Here is a 16,842-nt window from a genome sequence, read left to right on the forward strand (position 1 = left end):
GCCCGGGGGCCGCATGCGGCCCATTAAATGTTTTAATCCGGCCCGCCGAACTTGAAAAAAATGAAATGAATAAACCTTGTTAATGTTTTATTTTATAAATATTGTGTTTTTTTCAAAGACATATATCTTGTTGTAATGCTTTTGTTCATTTTCATTTAAAATTATTTAAATAATTATATAAAAAAAAAAATTCTCCGAAGAGGTGAGGTTACCAAAAGACTCCATCCATCTGCTCCTGGTCTCCTCTGTCTAATTTTAGAACCCATTGTGGCCCGCCAATCAAAAAGTTTGCCCACCCTTGTGCTAGAGAGACTGTTTTGTTTACATGCAAAGAATGAGTTATAACAGAGAGGCACTACTCAAGTGTTGACATTGCTCTGACTGCAAAATGGAGACAAAATCTGAAGTGTTGAGAGTAACTTACAATCGCACGTGTGTTTGTGTTTCCAGGCCCTGCCATATGTTTGCCTGCTCATTGCAATGCTCTTCTTCATCTATGCCATTATTGGAATGCAGGTGAGTTGTCGCGTGCAAGTTGGAATGGACGTTCCTCTTCATTTAATTTAGCCTAAATCAAGATAAATCATTTTACATACCCCGCCCCCCCCATTTTAAATTCGTATGACCTGTACTTTATTTTCTACGTTTAACCTTTTTGAGATGAAAGTAGAAATAAAGTGGCATATTGTGTGCACACCTCTTATAACTGAGATGCGGTTGTCGTCAGAATTAGCCAATCACATTCAAGCTCATGTTAAAAGGGAGTCGTCACACCATAATAAAATCTCCCAAAAAAATGTGTTATGGCTGTGTAGCAGTATATTGATTTAAAAGACAGATCTATGCCATTCCACATTTTAGGGTCTGTAAATGTGATATGATGGCAAGATGTCCAGCAAAAAATGAAAAGTGCAATCTCGCCGAGTTGGATACAAATGAAAGCCAGATGAAAAGGCAAAGGAATGTTGAAAAGTGCCAGGGAGATCTTGCTTTTTGTTGTTGCGCTTATGCCTAAAAAAGAGCGTTAATGTCATCACCAATTACCAGGAAACTGTTATCATCTGGAAATAATAAAGGAAGAAGATTGTTGCATGTCATTGATGAAAATGAAAGTTTCAACTTTTTATATATCCCCTGTATACAGATTAAACGTCAACAACATGTACTCATAGCCCCCAAATATTAAATATGTACAATATAAACCTAAAAGGATGAGTTTGACAAATAAAGATGAAATACATCATCAACCCTCATTGCTTTTGTTTCATGTCAGCATTTAAGAAGAATTTCTATATATTTCAATTTGTGTGCATGTGACTTTGATTTTTCACCCCGCTCAAACCGTATGCACCGGATTTTCTTACTGTTGTTGTCAGTTGAATGATTGTGCCATGTGGCAAATGCATATTTAAAACATAATGGTTTTACTGCACTTCCACTCTGTGAGTCACACAGCTGCTCGCACTCTTTAACATTTTCTCAGTGCTCAACATATGCTTCAACCAAAGAAAGAAAGATGATTATTTTATAAACAGCCTTTTTATTGTGCTTCAAATAAATTATTAGCGCTTAAAAATGAGGGCCTCTTGCCTTGTTTTAATCTTAGATGAAGTCGTCATCAATAAGAGTTGGTGTTAAAAGTTACTAAGCCGAAGAGCTCCAACTGTAATCCAAATGTTTCAACACTTTAAAAAACTATTTTAAAAGCAACTTTTCACATTTGAGATGATTCCCTCCCTGTCCCAGGTGTTTGGTAACATCGAGCTGAATGAGGAGACTGCGATAAATCACCACAACAACTTCCAGACCTTTTTCCAGGCTTTAACCCTTCTCTTCAGGTGAACACACACAACCATTTTCTAAACATGCTGACACAATCATAAATGTTGCACAGGGTTCAAATTGTGCGTCTTTGCTCGCTATTTTTTTATTTATTAATTTTTATGCATTTTGCAGGAGTGCCACTGGTGAAGCGTGGCATGAAATTATGCTTTCATGTCTCAGTAATCGTTCATGTGACAAACTCTCAGGAACATCGGGGAAAGAGTGCGGAAGTGACTTTGCCTACTTCTACTTTGTCTCCTTCATTTTCCTCTGCTCCTTCTTGGTCAGTAATTTTGGCGCATGAACAGAGTCATTCCATGTATGTGATTCAAAGCACATTTGTCAGGCAAAAGAAAAAGAAAGAACGCAGCTTGCGATGTCAACGGGACTATTCTGCACATTTTTATGACCAATTTTAAATAGTTCTCACATGTTTGCAAATGTTTACTCCTGTTCCTGTTTTCCCTTCTCTAGATGCTAAACCTATTTGTTGCTGTCATCATGGACAATTTTGAATATCTGACCAGGGATGCCTCCATCTTGGGTCCCCATCACCTTGATGAGTTCATCCGCGTCTGGGCGGAGTATGATCCCGCTGCATGGTAGGTGCTTGAGTTCTCCATTGTCTGGCTATGCTTCAAGAGGGTATTCTGCGGAGGGTCTCGGTGTTCCAGCTGAATGATTCAATGCCATTTAGTGTGGATAAAAATCCCATCTTAGAATCAGCAGCGGTGGTGAGTGACAGCCTGAGCCCTGTGCCAACTAAGAAGGGTGACAAGTCCTCAGCCGGCGTGCCTGATGCATGTAAATCCAGCAAACGTCCCCTCCTTCCTGCTAAACCAAGTGCCTCTAAAGATATTAGTCAGTCACGGAATCACCGTAGTGTGAAGGGAAGACATTTTCCCACTAGTGGGACAATACAAGCTTTGCTCTCTGCCACACTCACCCTGTTTAACTTGACATATTTTAGTAGACAGATAGAGGAATCCTAAACCTGAGTAGATTTCTTCCAAGGATTTACTGGAGCCTTGTTTATGAGTCAGGACTCCAGCTAAGTGAACTATAAAACTGCCATCTCCTGACAGACATAATGGATGAGAGATTCTTTTAAAAAGCCGATTTAATTCGGTGATTATAAATGATTTGCTGTCAACGAGACCTTATTTTTGTGACTTAGCATAACATAGATGAAGAAGTCACGCTATTAAAAGTATCAAATCAAGCAAGTGTTTTTATTTAAAATATTTATCCATCTCCAAGTGTGTACTATGTCCCAATTCCAAAAGGAGAGATTGATTTTTTTTCCCTCTCTCATATAAGAATGTAAAACACTCATGTTAAGATTTATGTAAAAATGCCCTAAGGCGACATTTACACTTGAGTGGGTATAAAAACTGTACACACCCCTGCCAGGTTTCAGTGATTAAAAAAAACCAAAACTTTTTGGACCATTATTGCGGCCTGTAACCTGCGCAACTCATTTGAAACATTGTTACAAATGAAATAATGTGGTTGCACAAGTGTGCACACCCTCCTATAACTGTTGGTCTGTTTGGAGAAAACAAAACACTGCTCATCACCCAAAGAACACACTACCTCCGTGGTGATGGCAGCTTCATGCTTCGGGGCTGTTTTTAGTTTATTGGAAAAGAGACATTTGATGAGGCACGCGTATTCATATTCAGGCTTCTGCTAAAAAGCACAGAAAATGTAAAGAAAAGCCTACTAGACCAGCCAAATTTGTAACTTTCTTTTGTTTTTAGTTTGAAAAAAATGAAGTATGTAGTTTTTTTCACTTTGCGGATTATAGGCCACATTGATGACTTTTCTTGGCCTCAAAAATCTGTCCACAAAGTCATCCGTATAAAGCCTTGACAGTCAGAGAATCCAGAAGAACGCCACAAGTGGGAAGGGATCATGCCAGAAGTGGCATCCGTGGCAAACCGTAGGCCAAACGGTTCTGTGCCTTTGAGGTGCTTGGTGTCACGTTTAACAACCTGGCAGGACTAGATTATGGAGAAAAATAATCAGATTTCCACAGCTCATTACGTTTCAGGCAAATGGGCTGCCATGGCTGCTGGGAACATGACTAAATGTTGCTTGTCCTGAAAGATTCTGCTGATGTGCCAACCAAATTACTGTAGTTGAAAAAAGAACAGGATTCAAATAAATGCAAACAAATGTGTTTGTGCTTCAGGATATAAAGTACATCATCACGATATCGTCGATTTCCGGCGGAAACCTCAGATGGCCAAATATAGTTACATTTAAGATTTTATTTTCACAAATCGATACTCACTTCGGCTAGAATTTTAATGAAATTTTAGTCAATTTAAAGCAGTGAAAATAGCTTGAGAACAAATTCACCCCCGCTCTTAAACACAACTTAAGTTTGAAAAGTGCTGCAGAAGCGGCAAAACTACTTCAGTTTCCTCGTTCTACGGAAACCGTGTGGTGTACCTCTATTTCACGTCTGGATATAACTTTAGACAATATCGAGGGAAACATTTATGTTGGCTTTTTGGTTTAAAATCGATCCCTGTGATGCTCTGTTGCAAAAGGACCCTTGTGTATCCCAGAGGTAATTACGTCTGTTTCAGATTAATATCCACTTAATAGACGGGGTTCGCTGGGTCATTTTTTTTAATTCTTGCATGACTCATGGCTTTAGACCTTTAAGAAGACAATTGTGATGATGTTGTCGGGCAGTCGTTTGCTTTTGTGACAATTTCAAAGGCTTTTTGAACGGTAGGGGCTTCGTAATCAATGCCAATGTTAAATTACAGATTGAATGTATTATGTTGATGTTAGCGTGCAATAGAAATATGAATAATACAACTTCAATGAAGCCGTGCCTGGGAACTCAAATAAGATGCTGTTTTTTTTTTTGGTTTTTTTTACCTCTGTAAGGTTGTCATTTTGACAGGACAAGGATTCCATGCCCAACAGCGACAATATATATTCTTCTCAAGCTTTGAATATATGAACAAACAGATACATGAGATGACCTCTGACCTAACATCATTGATCATGTCTTATCTTTTTCAGTGGAAGGATATGCTATCAAGATATGTACAAATTGTTGCGTTTTATCTCACCTCCCCTGGGCCTGGGAAAGAAGTGCCCAAACAGGGTGGCCTATAAGGTTTGCACTCTCTCACAGTCCTTTTGTTTTCAAAGGGACTGTGATGATTTGGACTGTGGATGTCTGTTTGCATTTCCTGAGGTGCCAGAGAACGATATGGGCACACATGCATACAAATATGCATTGATCCCTTACTAACCGGCATGCAGCTGACCATGGCAAATCCAGGAAACAACGCCACAAGGGAGGCTCATACGAAAAACACCAAACAAGATGTTAAAATACATCTTTTTTTTTTTTAACGCTGAAATGAATGCACAGTTATGACCTTGTGAGCTTTGTTTCTTCTTTGGTTGCTGCTATTGTATTTTAGTATTAGAAGACAGAGGGCATTTTGAATGAATACTCCATCGCTAGTCTGTCGTTTACAATATTTAGCATAGGCTTATGAAAGGGGTAAAAATAATGCAGTCACTTTGAGAGTGTCTCGTGTGACCAATTGCGATTTAATTGTTGAAGCGCAAAATGCAAATCCAGATGAAGGTTCGCAATAATACACACAATGGTTAATTAAATCACTCCAGATGTTTACTACACATTTATTACACACACCGTTTGAAAGTGATGTGGTAGTGAGTCAACGAGCATCTGGACAATGGTTAACAATTGCTCACATGAGCAGCTTCTCAAATAAATTTACGGTAAGGCCAGAAGAGCAATACCATTGCCATTTGTCAACCAAAATAATCTTTCGGCTATATTACATTTTATGATGTAAAGTGGGGTGACACAATACATCAAAAAAATATCCTGACCCCTTGCAATATGCATATCGCAGTAAGTTTCATTTGATATTGTATGCTATAAGATGCATAAGAAAGTTTGGCAAAATCATGCCACAAATGAACTTTAATTTGTCAGCTTGAGATAAAATAGCACAGAGCGCGTTAACAGTTTGAACATACAAACATGCACTGATGGATGGTTTGTAATGTTGATCATCATTATCAACAGTACGGTTTATGTTTTGTTGGATGATTCATCCAGTCATGACGTATGAATCATATGGCTCGACTATAACAACAGGCTAAAGATATAGTAACTAATGTGGATAAACTTTTCAGGACACCCTCTTATATTATATTCATAAAATACTGAAGTATTCGTTTAACACAAAATGCACTCTAACTTCTTAATGCACAACTTTCACCGGGATGCCTCCATCCAGGTTGTTCTCCAGAGCCCTCTCCCTAACGTTCGCCTCTGGGATCCATTCCGGAATCCTTAACCTCACCAAGGATTCCATATCATGATATCCTGGAAATCTTATTAACAAGGATTTCTGTGTCCCTTTCTCTTTCCCCTCCCCACTCTCCTTGCCATTTTCTTGTTTTATTTTGTTGATGAAACTTTCCCCACCCCTTCTTCTTTACTGTACCATCTCAAATCTCCATTCCTTCCTCCATGGCCTTCTCCTATCCTCTCTGCGGAAAGTGGCCGTATGACTTATCGTGATATGTACGAGATGCTTCGAGACATGTCCCCTCCTCTAGGTTTGGGAAAGAAATGCCCACCCCGCATCGCCTATAAGGTAGAATCTCTTCCCTCTCATCTCTCCGTTGCCTCGTTCAGTCACTGCTAGTATCCTGCTTCCAACTGTCAAACACCATCCGATTTCTGTCAGTGTGTTACATTCAGAATCTTCTGGGCTGCTGATGTATCTTGTTTTCCCGTGAGGCCCCATAGCATTGTCATGCTTCGTGAGAGTTTGGTGACATTTATGTTCGGTTTGAAAAAAATAATGCCTGTCTACAACTTTGTACAATATCTCTAGTCATTTCTCATGGAGGTGAAAGACAAATCCCCAGTGAAACTTTAACCAGAATCCAGAATGGAAATGGAAAAGCATTTTATTAGTTAGATATTTTCATCTCAACAGGGTGGAGTAGTGGCTGTTTATCATCTCTAAGACATCAGTAGAATTGCCCAAAGATCTACAGTACAATATTAAAAAGCAGGATTAAGGCAGAAAATATTAATTTAAGAAAAAAACGAGGGTGTGCTTTACAGTTCTTCCATTTTTGTTCTTTTCAAATTTACACTAACTCAAACTAAATGAGCATGCCGCCATCTGGTGGTCAAAAGTGGAATTAGAGCACAGCGAATGAACATGAGTCTTATAAGGGCTAGATTCACTTAAGGCCGTATTTCTATAACTTGAATTAAAGAGCAACACAAAAATGGGGGTATTTCATAGATATTAAAATAAACGTGGAGCCACATTTTATAATAACGATAGCGGCCTACTGCTGACATAAGGCACCACAGATCAAGTGCATGAACATATATTACTCACTATAATGCTTTATCAAGGGCCGTTCACCGCATTTTGGGCAGAGAGGGCTCCGTACATGGTCTGTTTTTAATCATTTTGCTAGTTTCATATTAGCGTAGCGCGACCTAGTCAATTAGCATCTTGACATGCGTCAAGAGTCCATTATAGATGGATGTAACGGAGAGAAACTGGTCACGTTTCAAAATAAAATATTATTCAGCCCAACTTATAAATAAAACGGAAGTACTTCAAGTTTTTGTGCAGCCCGATTGGTGGTTGTAGAGGACTGATGTAGGGCGCCAAAAAACGCAAATTAAACAGACCAAAGAATAATATCTTTGAAGAGAATGTTGGTCTTTTATTTTGTATTTCGATGCATGACGCATTGTGTTGTTAGCTGACACTCAGCTATGATTTTCTCAGAAATAGGTGCAAGACTTTCCATACATGCACAATTCTTCCCGATTATTTCTCACCTCCTTTATCGACATGTCAGCCCTCTCATTGACTTTTTGCACTCTTCCTAATGCGTCGAGGGTCTTAAAGCAGATGTGCATGTACCACCTTGCCTTGCCTCCATGTGAATGTCTGTATGTGAAATCTGCATGAGCAATAAATACAATGCATCACAGAGTGGAATGGATCACGAACTAACACCAATAGTGGCTGCATACAATACATGTAGTCCACAATCTTGTTGTTTTCAGTATGCAGTATGTTATTTGACAAACAACAACTCTTATATGACATCATGAGAAAAACAAACAAACAAAAAATTGTAATTCACAAAATATTAGTTGTTTATGAAAATAGTACATTTATCGAAAATAGGTTTTACTCAAGTGGTGCTTGTGAATTTTACCACATTATTAAACTGCCTTCTCTTTTTCTGCCACTCCTGTTAGCGTTTGGTAAGGATGAACATGCCAATTGCAGATGACAACACAGTGCATTTCACCTCCACACTAATGGCCCTGATTCGTACAGCCCTAGAGATCAAGCTGGCATCCGGTGAGAGACTGGCAGCTCAACATTTGAAATGATTTGCAGCTGGAATGGTACATATGAGTTTGTGAAGGAGAATGTACATTTCGCGTGTCTTGCATTCCCAGGAGTCTTGGCACAACATCTATGTGATATTGACCTAAAAAGAGAATTGAACAGAGTTTGGCCCAGCTTGTCGCAGAAGACAGTCGACCTTCTTGTCACGCCACACAAATGTAAGCCCAATTTCTGTTTCGAGTGCTATAGAAAAAAACAACAAAGGATTCATGGTGACTAGTGCCTTAGGGTTTCCTTTTATTTGTACTCTGACGCCATCTACTGTTTGCCCTCTTCTCCAGACAATGAGCTGACTGTGGGGAAAGTGTATGCCGCTCTTATGATCTTTGACTTCTATAAGCAGAATCGAGCCAAGAGACTTCAGCAGCAGCATCCTTCAGGAGGAGTTCAGGTACAAATTCATTCATGGACCTTGATTAAAGTGGAATTCCGTGTTTTTGTGAATTTTTTTTTATTCTATACTGTTTACTGTGAATAATCCCTTTTGGTTGTATTGCAGAGTAAACTAGGGGCATTGTTTCGTCCTATACTTCCTCTCGGTCATATCAAGGAAGTCGAGCCCCCCGTAACCAGTCCCAAACAGCTCTTGCCTCTACACATTGAGTCAGAAGCAAAGACGCCACCTCTTCCACCTGTCGCAACCACGACCACCACCTCGGGTCACGACGACATAATGTGAGTGTTGACAGTCAGTGACATAAAATTGGTGTCAAACATATGCTACGCAATTTACCTACACAAGATTGACAAAAGTCTTAGTACTCAGCTTCTGTTCCATCAGGGGTTAGATACTGCTGAAAATTACTTTCGTGCACCTTTGAATAGAAAATAAATTGAAAATCATTTCATTAGTAATTATTCATTAAACTCAATATTTCAATTGAATTACTGTAATAAATGAACTTGTCTACAAAATGTATTGACATGTCTGTATCTGCACTGTAGGTGTTATTTTCAGTGCTCGTGTTAATTTATTTCAAAGAAAGCCCAGTGCATATTAATTCACCTGACAATTTGAAGCGGTATGTTCATAATGCGAGTGGAGTCCACGCTTGTAAATTAAGCTGCTGAGACACCAGAACAACGTAGCACTCTGTTCATCATGCGCGTAAGGTAGGAGGATATATTTTATTCATTATTCTAGCATTGCGAACACGCACCATTTTTGCTGCACTTCCTGATCACCTCATTCACCAAATTGTATTTTATAGCATTAAACGATCATCTGCCGCTTCACACCCTAAGTGGAATCTCACTTATTTCGTAGTATTGGCTGGAAACAATATCGATAGATGCATTCCATTTAGTGGAGTGCGCATGTGTGTGTGTGTGTTACACACGGTACGGTTATCTAGTGACGTGTTGAATGAACATGGCGGCCAGCTTTATTGTCTTTAAAATCGTTTTTAAACTCAAATGTACAGGAAAAATAAAGAAGTCATCAAATTCATTAAAGACAAAATAGCACATTTATACAAATGACATACTTATGGAAGTATCTCTAAACAGGAAGCGACTGCTTGTGGGTAAATAGGGAAATAAAAATGAGTAAACAGCTGGCCACCCTTTAAAACTGTATTAAGTAATCCATAAATGAGGCAAGGCGAGCAGTGACATGTGTGAGATGTAGAATAGCGTAAAAAGAATCAGAAGGAGAGCAGCAACACGAGTCATACCACAATTACAACCCATGGTTTACATCCGTCCATTTTCGATACAGCCAGACCTTTGAAAATTTGCCTAGAAATTGTACAGAATTAAATAGTACAAAACGCAAGAGAAGCAACAGTAAAACAGGACAAAATCCAGATGTCAGTTATGCAAGCCAAGATACAAAATCAATATGAGGTGTGGTTTAAACAAATTTGATATATAAATAAAATATTGTTGTTTTTCATCACAGGCTTGAACAAAAGAGTTGCATAAAACACTCCCAGTCCGGAGATGTTTCTCTGGCAGCGCTGAGACCGAAAGGACGCAGGAAGCTGCAAAGAGGCCAGTCAGAAGATGTGCAGTGTTCCACAAGGCCTCAGGTTTACACACACACACACACTCACAAAAAAGCAACACAACCAAGAACAACAAAAACAATGTTGTTATTTCATTGTAATTTCAGGAAGTGGTAGAAATGAAGCCGGTTGAGAACATCTCCGACACAGAGGCATACCCAGGCCTGGAAGGCCAAGGCCGAGCAGCTTCTCTCCCACGACTAAATGCAGAGTACTACGTAAGCTCCTCACTATTCAGGACTTTTTTCCATTCTATATCTTCAACTTTTTGCCTTCAGATGTTTATTTTGGAAATATCAGTGATAAAAAAAAGGCAGCCACGTCTATCTCTGCAACTACACTCCCCTCCAAATTTAATGGGAACAGTGAGTCCAATTTCTTTGTATAGAGGTTGACAGCGAAAGATGAAAATGAGAGAAGAGCTCAACAATTCGACTTTTATTTCCTGGTACAATATGTACATCTGGAACTGATCCAGGGCTATCAGAATGCATTATTCGTAACAAAAGACCATGAGCTGCATTTTCATGGACAGGCGTCCGTGCGCTCTGTGTAAAAACAAGCACGGCTTCATTCTCATGCCGTGGCAAGTCTAGTTTACTTTGGGACCACGGAGCTGCCACGCCTCCGACTCGTCTGACAATTTGACCAGAGAAAGTATACTGCACTCGGCATCTTAATTTTCGTGTCGGGGTGAGTCATGTTTAGCATGTTTGTATACTTGGAAGACCGCGTTCAGTGAAACTTGGCATTCTGATGGACCGATGACGTTTGATATTTCACTCCCTTCTCATTTGGTGGGAAAAATTAGACTGTATTTTCAACTACCTAAAACCAGGCGATGTTGCAGGCAAACAGATTTGGCGCTCTGCGGAGATGTATTGTACATATGATCGTATTTCATGCATAAATCGATTTGCCTGGCACAATCACTCCGAATCATTGTAGGAATCAATTAATTGAGAGAATTATTATCACTATCATATTAAAAATATTTTAACAGCCCCCTCTTGAGCATGCGGGACAACTATGTCACATGCGCGGCCGACTATCATCCGCAAAAAAAAAAAAAGGGAATTGTCCTTACTGTTTCAAAACAATAATAGGGAGTGTAATGTACCTGCAAGAATGCTGTGTGCATACCTACATGGTTAAAGGGGAAGTCAACCCTGAAAAAATATTTGCCATAATATGTTCTCTGCAGGGACACTAGTTGAAACATGGCATTCTGATTAATATTGCGTTTGTGGAATATGAGTCAAGCAGTAAAATCCTGTTTTTGTAGATGGCCTTTTAGGTGGCCTTTTTGTACTTGCTGTCAACTAAAAATAACATCACACTTGCTCAGGGCTCAGCTAACGACCAACCATGGCTCAGCTTCAGAAAACATCTGAGATGTGATCGGTTGTTACCTGAGCCCCGGGCAACTGTGATGTCATCTTCAGTCGACAGCAAGTGACAAAATGGCCGCCCTCTGAGATGGCTAAAAATGGGTGGATTTTGCTGCTTAATTCAAATTCCACAAACACAGTATTAATCAGAATGCCATGTTTAGACTAGTGAAGGCACATAGAACATATTATTGCAAATAAGTATTTGGGGTTTACTCCCCTTCTATTTATTACGTTCTACATTTATATTTGCAAATGCAGTGAAGTGGTGAAAACAAACTCTGGACATCTGCTTGTTTTCTTTAAATAAAACATATCGACCAAAGATTATAACACTTTTGACCTCTTTGGCATACTATGTATACAAAAGATTTTCTCTGTCCTCTTACCACAGTCTTGAAGTAATATTAACGGATTTTTTTTTTTTTTTGCGAATATTCTATTTAGCCAGGAAGTCTTCTGAAAGAAACGCCACTGTCACGTCCATATAATACTTAATCGTCAACAAATACATTTTGATCACGATTTGTCATTTTCAGCCAATACTTAAATTTAAATGGTTTAATTTATTGCCATTCTGTGAACTGTAATAACCCTTTCCGGGTATTTATTCAGGGTGACTTTTTTGGTCTAGGTTAATTGCCTGCTCTCGCTAGTTTAATCTCCCGCTTTCTGTCCCCCTGCTCCCCAGCGTCACCTGACATGCACTTTTCCTATGTTGCTTTATGGCTTGTTGGAAGAGGAGGTTGGCATTATGCACGGTAAACCAAAAAATATATGTTGACCCAGAGCCAAGGCATAGACACACATACAAAATTGATAATGGACACTTAAATTCTGTTGCACCATGTGTCGGATATTCCGCAAGGTTTCAGCACAAATAAGGAAATGCTCTTTACACTAATGAAAGAACATACAACATGCGTTGTGTATTTCTATAATGGGAAACTCTGTGGCTGAAAGCCGAGCAAACTTTCTTTCCAGATTGTGCTACTTTATGAACTCCAGATAATTGTGATCTTTTTCTAGTATGTTGGTGAAAACTTGATGGGTCCTGCCAACCTTTAACTTCAACAGTCTCTCTTCTTCTGTGTGCGCTTTCTCCTAATTTGGATGCCCATTGCTAATATTTTGCCCACCTCCCTCTTATGTGTGCTGTCTGATAGCGGAGCCACCCTCGCCACGCCCCTGGGACCCACCTGGCAGTATGTACCACCTGTTGTGCCACCTCTTTGTTCCTCTCCTTTCTCCTCTCTAATGTCTGTCTTTGTGTCTGTGAGCTCGCGTCATCGCAGACTGCATCCTTAGAGAGAACGTGACCCTGTGAAATGCAACATTTTTGGGAAGATTATATAAAGAGATGCATACATAAAAAACAAAGATTTCATTTTGAGCCTTTTGCGCTAATTTTCCGCTACTAGTTCGGTAGTACTGTTCTAGTCTTTAAAAGGGGGTGTGGTTTTGTGAAAATAGTAACATGTAGCTTTCTGTGAATCTTTGTGAGTGTTTGTGTAACTGAATCAGAAGAGGGACAAAAAAATTCTCTTATGTACTGCTCTGTAAGCAGTCAAAGTTGATCGATAGAATGACCCTTCTGTTTCACAAATCCATAAATCAGTTAAGTTAATTCTTGAACGCGCATTTTCATTGCGGTATGATTTAGCTTTCCAGATGGAATGACTTAGTAATGTTTGTTTTCTGTGTTGTACTATTGTTGTCCCTGAATGTCTCTTCTGGTTGTACTTTGGACTAGGAACAAATGGAACTACAAAATGACTCAAATCTGCTTGTAGATTATATTCCACATTTACGTGAGTCATATTTTGAGGAAAATTTCATTGATTATAAAGTATAAACCAAGAATTTCAGATTCAGAGGAGAACTAAACAAATAATTTGGTTCATTATAAAGAACTTTGTGTCCAACACATACTCACCTATCGGGTGCTTGGAAGTGTTTTATGAAATATCTGGTCTTAAAGAACAATTACTCGTTCCTGACTCAGAAGTTCAAGTATTCATCAGCTGCTTCAGTCAATCAGTTACTGCATATTGAACATAAACGTTCATCTGAAGTAGGATGCCAAATGTGACAGGCAAAAGTCCACTATAATTCTGGATTGTGCAAGTGGTCAGACGCAGTTCCAAAAATCACAAACGATGCACCTCTGTACACAGGTATGGGTTAAAGCAGGGTTGGGCAAACATTTTGATTGGCGGGCCACAATGGGTTCTAAAATTTGACAGAGGGTCTGGACCAGGAGCAGATGGATGGAGCGTTTTGGTAACGTCACCTCATCGGAGAAAAACAAAATACATAATTTTTTAAATTAACATGCACAAAAGCATTACAACGATATATATGTCTTTGACACACCACAGTATTTAGAAAATAAAACATTAACAAGGTTTATTCATTTAATTTTTTTCAAATTTGGCGGGCCGGATTAAAATTTTTATCGGGCCGCATGTGGCCCCCGGGCCGTAGTTTGCCCACGCCTGGGTTAAAGAATCGTATTAGCTATTTTCAGAGAATTTTCTGAATTGACTCAGCACGATTCATTTTAAGGCAGTGGCCAATCCAGTTCGATCAGTCAAGAAAAGTGAACCATACTACGCATTTGATATTAATAATGAACCACAATGTTTACAATATAGCTTGTATTCAAAGGCAAACACATACATACGTTAATCCGATAATAGTAGTGACCCCTAATTGTACATCACGCAGCCAGTTCTTTGTCTACAAATAATGTAATCTACAGTTATGTAATTGTAAGTACTTAAGGTCTTCTTCAAACCTTTTGGTATCTTTACATGGAGGTTGAACAGATTGCAGAATTGGAACACATTGAGTATCAGTCTTTAAACAAAAAGTTGCCATCGTCGTGTGATGTGACTATTGTTATGATCCAGTCAAGTGACTTCATTACTGTTACGTTCTGAGACACATTCTCCTCACTGCTGTCTGCTTTGATTTCCATTTCCAGCCAATTGTTGACCTCAGTCCCATAAGACGCTCAGCTTCCTCGCTGACCCCACAGCACAACCAGGAGGTGATTCTTAGGGATTATAACCTGATACGAACAGGCCAGAATCAATCATCAGCAGTCCAAGGCCAGGACCGAGTCCATCATCACCATCACCACCATCGCTGCCACAGACGCAGGGACAAAGACAAAGACAAAAAGCAGAAATCTCTGGATAGAGCGACATCGGTGCAGCCACCAAGCACTGTTGGTAAGTCAAAGAAAAGTAGATAATATTTCTGTTTTCTCATATTAGAGCAGGTCTGATTCCTGTGAGCTCAAACATTTATCTACTCAAGCTTGATCAGGTGTCAAATTGTGATTAACATTTTACCGAAAGTTGTTTATTTTTAGAGTGAAGGTTATTTTTAAGCCCGTAAGGTAGGGGTGGGAAATTGATTGGATCTCTGTTGTTTTTATGTGTTTACAAAGGCATATTGTCTTGTTTCGATCATTTCCTACATGGGTCGATATGGTTTGTATTTTTTTTTTTTATAATTAGGACAACTTCCATAAAAGTACATGAAACTATTGATTTGCATCCTGGAGACCAAATATTCTTGGCTCCTTTCCCTCCACTCTGCAGAGAATAACAATGTTGTTAACATTTAGACCTCTTTTGGCATTGTTGCTAGTCTCTCCTTTTTTTTTTTTTTTTTAATAGTTTATAGAAGGGTCAGAAAGGTTGCTTAAGATAGCGAAAATGCAGCTAAGTTGACAATAAAGCAGATACTGCTTCCTAGTATCCCACTTGTACTAGCGCCCACACATGTGTGCACATAAAAAGCACAACTTTCAACATAAAAGCACTGCGTATTTTAAGTCTTACTTTGACTTCAGTGTTGCTGTGAGGACCAGTCATTGACTGTAATCGGGACGGATGTGGTCCCAGGACGTCCTTTGCCCTGGTTTGCTGGAAGGAAAATTTGGGGCCAGTCGCATGGTGTCAGGTAGACTGTGAAAATCACCAGAAGCAACTGTACTTGGAAATAGATGAAACATTTCTAATGAATAAGCTAATGTGTCATATGTGAGATGGGTGACATCATTCTAGCCCTTTTTAGTTCGTTTTCAAGGTCCGTCTTGAAAATGGCCTCGCAAGTATCTAAAATTAAATTCCCTCCTTCTGCCATTGATGTTTAAAAGAAGCAAGAATATATTTTGGATTTTTGAACGGTCACCAGTCACAACTTTCTGGTGCGTTACTTCTGCATAAAGCTGACCCCTCACAAGTGAGTATCCAATCACAAGACGCGTTCATCACCTTCAACATTAGGCCTGCGAGAATCTGATTGGCATCTGTCTATCAACTGTAAAACCACCTCACTCACACAGAACAGACGCCCGCACGATTGTATATGAAAGCCTCGGAGGAATAGTGAGAATCTGCCTGGCAACACAACGTAGCTGAATTCGTTTGGAATTCGTTTGGATAAAAACTCTCACCTAAAAATGCAACACAAGGATATAATATGACATCAATGATCATGATTTATTGATTATTGTAGGCCAACAAAGAAGGCCTTGAGCGGCCATCACTGCTTGCGGTTGAGTTCCGTGCAATCGGGGTATTCCGATCGGCGTATACACGCGCACATTTTCGGATTAGAAAAGGAGTAGACAAGGCATGATAGTCAGAATTTTAAAAATCCGAAAAAAACGCATATTCAGGTTATTGCATGCGTTTACATAGCTTTTAAAAACCCAAACACTGCCAATATTTGGGTTTAAAGGGTTTATCGACTGCACTGTTGTAGTCACTTTCTCTCTTCCACTCAACAGTTTCACTGAGAAGAAGGGTGAGCCAAAACAAACATCTTGGCGGACACTTCAAACATGACCCAATGAACCAAATGTTCTACAAAGTGAAAAACTTGGTGGCAGTATTGTGTATACAATTTTAGTTGTTATAGGGTTGACTTATTTCTAAGAGGTGATAGATGCACGTTCTAAGTAAATTATGAAAAACAGTTCCAGCCACTTTCTTTGTTTTGCCGTAACCTTTGCTTCAGTGCTAGTTATTGCTCAGATTGTGTGGTCTGCTCTTCCTGAGTACGTTTAGAGCACTGTAGAATGAATTTTATCCTTCTCAGTGCGGCCGTCCTGAG

General features: G+C 39.4%; 1 protein-coding gene across 1 annotated transcript in view; it reads left to right on the forward strand.

Annotated features, from left to right (window-relative positions):
- The window catches only part of cacna1bb (calcium voltage-gated channel subunit alpha1 Bb), a 152,235-nt gene that overhangs the window by 129,134 nt on the left and 6,259 nt on the right, over positions 1–16,842 (forward strand). The window contains exons 36-48 of the mRNA XM_088281236.1: positions 451–516; positions 1,747–1,838; positions 1,957–2,107; positions 2,299–2,426; positions 6,404–6,500; positions 8,150–8,255; positions 8,357–8,464; positions 8,588–8,697; positions 8,806–8,981; positions 10,210–10,339; positions 10,423–10,533; positions 12,873–12,911; positions 14,696–14,945. Of these exons, the coding sequence (XP_088137362.1) occupies positions 451–516; positions 1,747–1,838; positions 1,957–2,107; positions 2,299–2,426; positions 6,404–6,500; positions 8,150–8,255; positions 8,357–8,464; positions 8,588–8,697; positions 8,806–8,981; positions 10,210–10,339; positions 10,423–10,533; positions 12,873–12,911; positions 14,696–14,945 (1,564 nt within the window). The remainder of the gene's footprint in view (positions 1–450; positions 517–1,746; positions 1,839–1,956; positions 2,108–2,298; positions 2,427–6,403; positions 6,501–8,149; positions 8,256–8,356; positions 8,465–8,587; positions 8,698–8,805; positions 8,982–10,209; positions 10,340–10,422; positions 10,534–12,872; positions 12,912–14,695; positions 14,946–16,842) is intronic.

The sequence above is a fragment of the Idiotropiscis lumnitzeri genome, chromosome 18, assembly GCF_059441095.1.
Source record: "Idiotropiscis lumnitzeri isolate Australia: NSW breed Sydney's pygmy pipehorse chromosome 18, RoL_Ilum_1.0, whole genome shotgun sequence".
Lineage (NCBI taxonomy): Eukaryota > Metazoa > Chordata > Actinopteri > Syngnathiformes > Syngnathidae > Idiotropiscis > Idiotropiscis lumnitzeri.